At 35.5% G+C, this 8,657-nt stretch overlaps 1 protein-coding gene across 1 annotated transcript in view; it reads right to left on the minus strand.

Moving 5' to 3' along the window:
* Nucleotides 1–1,531: 1,531 nt before the first annotated feature.
* Nucleotides 1,532–8,657, minus strand: part of LOC107587280 (RNA-binding protein 27-like) — a 36,766-nt gene continuing 29,640 nt past the window's right edge. Inside the window, exons 14-16 of the mRNA XM_016274998.1 lie at nucleotides 6,677–6,802; nucleotides 6,485–6,559; nucleotides 1,532–2,347 (exon numbers count right to left, since the gene is read on the minus strand). Of these exons, the coding sequence (XP_016130484.1) occupies nucleotides 2,258–2,347; nucleotides 6,485–6,559; nucleotides 6,677–6,802 (291 nt within the window). The 3' untranslated portion in view covers nucleotides 1,532–2,257. The remainder of the gene's footprint in view (nucleotides 2,348–6,484; nucleotides 6,560–6,676; nucleotides 6,803–8,657) is intronic.

Raw genomic sequence — 8,657 nt, forward strand, 5'->3', positions numbered from 1 at the left:
TACAAACAGTAATAAAGTCAAAATCTATTTATGCTAGATGTATGACGTACTAATGTGGTGTAGTACAAATGATCAAAATCCACTCTTTAAATTCATACAGTCCTGAGTCCTTCTATTAGACTCATGTACAAAACCAACATTAAGACCTGCCAGACCTTATACGGGTTACTGAGAAACTGAATCGTTGTGGAGACTGAGAATATGTACAATCGATTGGAAAGCGTGGGGAAAACAGGTTTATCACTGAATGTTTGGATTGAAACGGCTTAGTAACGTGCTATTAAAGGTCACATCAACAGTATATATAAAGTTTCGAAGTTTTACACTGGTCCTCCATTAAAAAGGAACTATAAACATATCTTAATTGTTTTAGCAAAGTATGTAAATATGATTAAAAAAATATACATTCGTACATATATTTTCTTTTTTCCCCCAAATGAACACGCATACAGATGCCAGCATGCTATTGGATCATATTTAGTTCCAGAAATGGTACTTTTTTGACCCATTTCTGGAGGACCAGGCTTTTGAAAGGAGTGGAGTGTCAAAAATGAGAAAAAAAAAGAATTGTTTTAGCAAAGTATGTAAATATGATTAAAAAAATATACATTCGTACATATTTCTTTTTTCCCCCAAATGAACACGCATACAGATGCCAGCATGCTATTGGATCATATTTAGTTCCAGAAATGGTACTTTTTTGACCCATTTCTGGAGGACCAGGCTTTTGAAAGGAGTGGAGTGTCAAAAATGAGAAAAAAAAATTATTCTTCAAAGTATGGTGTAATTATATAAGACTGTGTTTCAAAGATGAGAAAACCCCCTCCTCCCCTGATGTTTAGTTTAAGTCATACGGCCACTTAAATAAGCCTCTAAAAGTCATGAATGTGATTCGTTCAGCAATTCATTAATTCTAACGGCTAAAATAATGAAGAGAACAGTCATTACTACAGCAACCATTTACAAAATATACACGAAAAAAGAAAAAAAAATACAAATCTCATAAAACGTCACCTGCACACTGACGATTATAAGGCGTAAATGAAGTGTAAATCAATTCTGAATACATTCACAACACCTCTGTTCATATGCTACCTCAGTTAACAATAATAATTTTCTCTGACCCTCATCCAAAGCTCTTTTTGGTTTTGGAACCATCACCTACATGTAAGAAATAAATATGAACAGTCGGACACACTGACCAAAATGAAGTATGCCACATATATCTTCTATAGAGTCTATATTTACAGGAAGTGGCACATTAATCTTGAGAAGAAGGAAAAATAATCCATCTGGAGATATATACTGCCCAAACTTTAGAAAGCAGATACAAGAGTGTTTTGAAAGGGTTTGACATCATTAGGGCATATTGTTTCTTCACAATGGAAAGCGATGCCAAATGAGTGCGTCCATTGGGAGAATTTCTACCACAGGCCAAAGTGGCACAAAGTGCAGATGAGGTTTCATGTTAAATCATACACTGAACTAGAAAAATGGGCAAAACAACTTAGGTATACATATAATAAATATGAACAGTCGGACACACTGACCAAAATGAAGTATGCCACATATATCTTCTATAGAGTCTATATTTACAGGAAGTGGCACATTAATCTTGAGAAGAAGGAAAAATAATCCATCTGGAGATATATACTGCCCAAACTTTAGAAAGCAGATACAAGAGTGTTTTGAAAGGGTTTGACATCATTAGGGCATATTGTTTCTTCACAATGGAAAGCGATGCCTTTAATGGGAACGATGCCAAATGAGTGCGTCCATTGGGAGAATTTCTACCACAGGCCAAAGTGGCACAAAGTGCAGATGAGGTTTCATGTTAAATCATACACTGAACTAGAAAAATGGGCAAAACAACTTAGGTATACATATATAAAAAAAAAAAATTCACAGTAGTCACAAATGTTGTGAGTTACTGATATCTGGTCATGCACAGTGAAACAAAATGTTCCCTAGCTGAAACATTTTGCAATCTCAGCAAAAGTGAGAGTTTGATATATAATGCAGAGATTTCAGAGTGACAGAAACACTGCAAGTCCCCACAGACGTCTCACATTCTCTTATATTCTCGTGTACGGAGAATGCCGTTAGACTTTTCATTTTTTCCACCTCTCAAAATACTGAAAACCATCTTAAAAAAAGAATGAAAGTCTCATTCAATCAAATATACTTAAATTAGAATTCACAAACAGAAACTAAAAATGAGAGTCCTTGAACAAAAAGCGGTGTCGTTTCCCCTTTTTCATCGCCTCCATGAGCGGCTCTCGTATTCATCATCTTCATCTTCATCTTCTTCCTCTTCCTCTGGAAGCAGAAAGGGGCTGACTGGATCCTAGAAGTGTGAGCAAAGATTAATATAAACATTAAACATATTAGAACACTTCTTTAGAAATGTAATATTCATGCTGGTTTCATATGGAAAAACCTTTATACCACATGATGGGTTTTTTTTTCTTAAAGGGGTCCTATTATGCGAAGGATGCAGAGATATTTGTATTGCAAAAAAAAAAAAGAAAAAAAAATTGCAATGAATGAAACATTTATTAGTGCCATGCCTTTATGAATTTAAGACTTTCTGCTTCGACTTTCGATGCCTTCATTTGTGGAAGGGCGAATTGAGAATTTTTAAGACCCGCAGGAACCCTAAATCCAAGTACATTTTTTTTTATATAATACCAGTCAAGAAGTTTATATACACCTACTCATTTTATTTTATTACTATTGTTCACATTTTAAAAGAACAAGAAAGCCATCAAAACTATAATAACAATGAAAGTATGGGAATGGTGTAGTGAGAGCTTCTAAACTTTCAAAAAGTACTCTTTGAGAAATTGGTCATAATGAAGAAGTTTTCATACCACATTGACAGATTTGTTCTTTTTTTTAGGCAATTTTGTTCAGCCTCTCAGAAAACAAGACTTTATTTCCTCATTTTTAATCTAAGGATGCAGAGAAATTTGTATTGCAAAAAAAAAAAAAGAAAAAAAATTGCAATGAATGAAACATTTATTAGTGCCATGCCTTTATGAATTTAAGACTTTCTGCTTCGACTTTCGATGCCTTCATTTGTGGAAGGGTGAATTGAGAATTTTTAAGACCCGCAGGAACCCTAAATCTAAGTACATTTTTTTTATATATAATACCAGTCAAGAAGTTTATATACACCTACTCATTTTATTTTATTACTATTGTTCACATTTTAAAAGAACAAGAAAGCCATCAAAACTATAACAACAATGAAAGTATGGGAATGGTGTAGTGAGAGCTTCTAAACTTTCAAAAAGTACTAGATTTTGAAACTTGCCTAACCTTTACCCTGACTGCAAATAAAAAAATGATAAGTTACAGAGTGACAAAAGCCACACCACATGCTGGTCATTTCTCTTTCATGCCCTGACTGAACAGACTTTCAGCTAGTGTAGTTTCTTCTGTTCGCTCTCTTCCATTAATTGTCTTCCCTCGATCTTTCTCTCATTTCTTACATGGGAGCCGATCAAACTTTAATGGAATGAGAAGCATGAGAAGCATCAGCGTGTGGAGAGGGATGCGTGTTGTTTAGGGACGGGTCCTTGGGGTTTGGGAAGTGCTCAGAGTTAAATGTGCATGAGATGAAGTGTAATGACATGCATATTTCACACCAGCTAATTTAAGCCCAGTGCCAGCCGTGACGCTTCTGTTGTCACTCTTGTTTTAGGAACGCTTATGTTAGGACTGAGAGTGAGACTGTGTTTGGGTGAAATGGATTATGCTGGTTGTGGGTGTGTACATCTGTCTCTTTTGTTTAGGAGGAAAAAAAAAAAAACCTCTTAGCAACTACAGGGCTCCAGACTAACATTTGAGAGCCAAGCTCTACAGATGGTGTCACAGCACCTGATTTGGGAGCAGCAAAATAATAATTAATAATATTACTTATTACATGTTTTGTCTCTTGGAATGGCACATTTGAAAGAGGCTTGAGTTGACAGTAGCAGCAGTTTGAGCTGGGATGTGGATGTAAATGTATATATTAATAATATAATACAATTTGATATGAGTTTCTCTGTATTTCTGTTACAATACCAGTCTTATGTTAACTGCATTGCTGTGGCACAAGGTTTCTCCTGTTTCTAGCGTCAGTTTGTTGAGAATGTAAGGGCTGATTCATCTGGCTTTAAACTGTTTTAAATGAGAGACATTGGTGCTTTGCAAGAACTCTACAGTGAATTTGAATACTTCTCCCTGGATCTCACAGAGCTGTTTAATAATGGCTGCGTGATCTGTAGCGAATCGATGCGTTTTTGTAAGAAAAATATCCATATTTAAAATGTAATAATCACTTTAATGTAGCTTGCGCCAACAGTTGTACACGGAAGCAGTTCCGGGCAGATGAAGTATGAGGTAGGCTTTGTGCATGCGCCGCTCAGAAGTGACGAACGCGGAAACGCAGCGGAGAGATCAAAACAAAACAACGGTCACTAATTAGAAGTACAAAACGAGGATTTGTAAAGAAGAATGTCGGAGGATTTCGATATAGGCCAAGAGGAGACTGGTTTTCCTTTGCTAAAGTAAGGAAACTTTGCTTCCTTTGCTCCTGGTAACAAATGTTGGTTTTCACGAGACTCACCGGCGCATGCGCAGCGCTGACCTCATACTTCATCCTCCCGGAGCTGCTTCCCTTTACAACAGTGAGCGCAAGCTACATTAAAGTGATTATTACATTTTGAATATGGATATTTTCCTTACAAAAATGCATCAATTCGCTACAGAAGGCCTTTGTTCACCCCCCGGAGCCGTGTGAGACTTTTTTTTTATTTTTATGGATGGGCGCTTTTTATTTCACTTCTTTTGGACTGATGCATGCAACACCCGCCGAGTGCCATGAAACAGCTTGAAAGATCAAAGACAATTTTTTAAATAACTCCGACTGGATTCATCTGAAAGAAGAAAGTCATATACACCTAGCATGACTTGAGGGTGAGTAATTTATGAGCTAATTTTCATTTTTGGATGAACTAAACTTTTAATTATCACGGAAACGGTGACAGGCTTCATGCAAACTATAATTTCTTTCTTTTAATTCAAAAACTTTCTGGTTAGACCAACACAGGATTTAGTGCGTGTGCGCATTTAGAGTGCATTCTTTCACTGCATGATTCAGTCTATTAATAATATGCATTAAGAATGATCACATAACTCAAGATAAGGAGGCAGAAAATGTATATATTTATATATCAATTCATATAGTTAATCAATATCACACGAAGAGTGCCGTTTTTTTCTTAAAAAATCAGCATGGTTACAAATGTGATATTTATTTTATACAACAGTTCAATAAACAATAAATTCATATCAAGAAACTTACGTTTTAGACACTATATTGGCTGTTTTTATGCTATTTATGTGCTATTTCGCCAACAAAAAAACATTTATGCATTTGTAACTGCAGTTTAAAGCACTCCATGTCCCTCTAAGCTGCATTAACATGTGTAAATACATCTAAATGCCACTTCATACGCAACTTCTGCGAAGATGAATTTTATTGATACTGATTTAATTTGTTTAGTAACAGCCAAACTGTATTATTATTATAATTGACTGATTAAATGTAAGAATTTGACTCAAAAGATGATGTACACCTTTAGAAAAAAATGGCTTTATAAAAGGTAAGAATGCCCATACAAGTTAAAAATCAATTTAAACTTATTGGAAAATATTAATTTTTATCACTGCTGTGAACTGACCACACAGAATATGAAGAATATCAAAAACTTTAGGAGTCAGCTGTCCACGGTATCCTTAAGATATCAGCACAATAACACACTCAGCAAAATATCGTCTAAGTATCTTTATCGATAAAAATCACAGAAAATATTGAGATTATTTTTTGTCAATATCACACACCCCTAATACCGACAAAATGATTTGCAACGGTCGCTTTGTCACGCCCAGTGTAGACAGCCTCAAACTGTTGGTGTATTTCTGTCTTTTTTTTTTGGCTAGTAGAAGTTATGAATGGCCGGTAACTTAAAAATTTAGTAGCCAAATTGGCTGGTGAGTGAAAGTTAATTTCAATCCCTGCATACAATGTATTTTTGGCTATTGCTACAAATATACCCCAGCGACTTAACACTTTTGTCTTTTGTGCTCCAGGGTCACATATAGTATGTACATGTAGTTAATTAATATTACTCGGTAATTAAAATGTATAATTACACTATAAAAAGACACCTTAAAATAAAGTGTAACCAGAGATTTATACTTTACAGAGAAACTTCTTGATTCAAACCTATTATTATTATATTTTTTAAAATAAAATAAAATAGGAAGTATCAATAAAAAGGAAGTAAACATTGTAACCAACAGTGCACACTGGAGAGAATTTTTTATATATATATATATGTGTGTGTGTGTGTGTGTGTGTGTGTGTGAGTGCAAGTGTCCAAAATTTTAGCTTTTTATAGATAAACATATTTCGTTTTATTCTTCATACCTTTTGACATTCAATCTGTTTTTCAAGCATTTCTTGTTTCTTCTTCCTCATGTCTTGCTGCAGTTTCAATGCCTCCTGAAGGTCAGAGGTCACATTAGCTCACTCATAAGTACATTCCAGACTGTGCAATCCAAGCAGGTGGAACTGCTGCTATCAGCTTACAGAGGTGAGAAGGAGAAAGGAAATACTCACCTGCTTCTTTTTCAAAACCTCCTGAGCTTCCAGTGCTTTGCCCGTTTTTCCCAATGATTTTGATGCGGTTTTCAACACTGTGCGCAAGAACGGACCCTTCTGTAAACTTGAAGGTGGCATCAAACCCTTGTTTGACAGAGAATTTAAAACAAGTGCCGATTATGAACATATTACATTTGTATAAACACACACACACACACACCCGCTTTACTGCTCTCATGCTTACAATTTTAACATTTTAAAATGTAATTTATTCCGGTGATGCACAGCTGAATTTTCAGCATCTTTACTAAAGTCTTCAGTGTCACATGATCCTTCAGATATCATTCTAACATGCCGATTTGCTGATCAAAAAACATTTATTATGTTGAAAAATGTTTTTGCTGCTTAATATTTTTGTGATCATGATACACAACCATTCAAAAAATTACTTATATTCAGAAAGGACACGTTAATTTGATCAAAACATTTGTGATGTTGCAAAACATTTCATACAAGATTTCGATTTCATATGTGGTTCTTTTGAACATCAAAGAATCCTTAAAAAACAAACCACCAAACAAAAACACGTATCAGCGCTTAAAAAATATTAAGAAGCAAAACCTCTTTAACATTGATAAGAATAGTTCCTCTGTAATAACTGAGCACCGGTAATAATTGATAATACTTGAGCAGCAAATCAGCATATTAAAATGATTTCTAAACGATCATGTGACACTGAAGACTGTGGTAATGTCTGCTGAAAATTCAGCTTTGCCATCACAAGAATAAATAATATTTTAAAACATTCAAATAGAAAAAAAGTTATTTTAAATTGCAATAAAATGTCACTATTACGTTTTTATTGTATTTTTGATCAAATAAATATGGCCTTGGTGAATATGAAAGACTAATAATAATAATAATTCTTATTCCAAACTTTCACCTGGTAGTGCATATACACATGAAACTATAAGCGGACACTGGGGAAGACATTCAAATGCGCTTTATGATGGTGCTGGGCGGTATGACCAAAAATGTATATCACGGTATTTTTCTAAATTATACCGGTTTCATGGTACATGACGGTATTTTTTTTTTTCATGCATGACCGGGTGTTTTTTATTGTATATAGTGTTCATATTTTCTACTGATTGAGAGAGGAAATACTGCAGTATATTGACTTAGAATGCTCTATTTTACTGTCATGATGAGTGAATATTGTCAAAAAATACTACAATAAATAGTGACTAAATACGACCCCTTTTAATACATGTTAACCAGGAGTCACTCTCATTTATAATCGCGGCATCGTCTGATAAAATCAACATGCATCTACACTAAAGAGCGGCTATGTGGTTGTTTTGGCTAGATTACTTTTTTGTCTCATGCAGCACTGTCTGCGTCTGAGTAACAGTCTCATGCAGCGCACTGCCTGCGTCTGATTAACAAACTAAAAAAATACAACAAAAAAAAGTGCATGTAATATTAACAGACGAACTACGCTCATATTTATAATTCCAAACAATCAGTAAGCGACAGGTGCTAGGAAACGCTGTTTTGTACTCATTTGAGGAGTCGCTGCGGTGCTTCTCTGCCGCTCACTGCACAGAACAGACGCCGAGAGAGGCGACACTTCTCGGGGAAAGTCAGACCTCGCGTTCGCGGAACAGCACTGGCGAAATCCTCCAACTGAACCATAGCTAAGGTTTATCCAAAAAAGTCGCTAGGTTTGTCAGTATGAATATTCTATGGTGAAAGCCGCTAAAAGGGTCTGAAAGTTGCTAAATCTAGTGCTAAAGTCGCGCTCGTGTGTGTGTGCGTGTGTGTGTGTGAGAGACGCGGGAGCTGATGGTAGGGGCGGTGGATATTTGTGGCGGTGGATAATTTCAAACAGTGTCGCATTCCGAACGTTAAGTGACATACACCGGTATTATGGTATTTAAAAAATTCATATCATAACAAAAATAAACACCGGTATTCGGTATGAACCGGTATACCG

The sequence above is a fragment of the Sinocyclocheilus grahami genome, unplaced genomic scaffold, assembly GCF_001515645.1.
Source record: "Sinocyclocheilus grahami isolate Dianchi unplaced genomic scaffold, SAMN03320097.WGS_v1.1 scaffold91.1, whole genome shotgun sequence".
In the NCBI taxonomy this organism is placed as follows: Eukaryota; Metazoa; Chordata; class Actinopteri; order Cypriniformes; family Cyprinidae; genus Sinocyclocheilus; species Sinocyclocheilus grahami.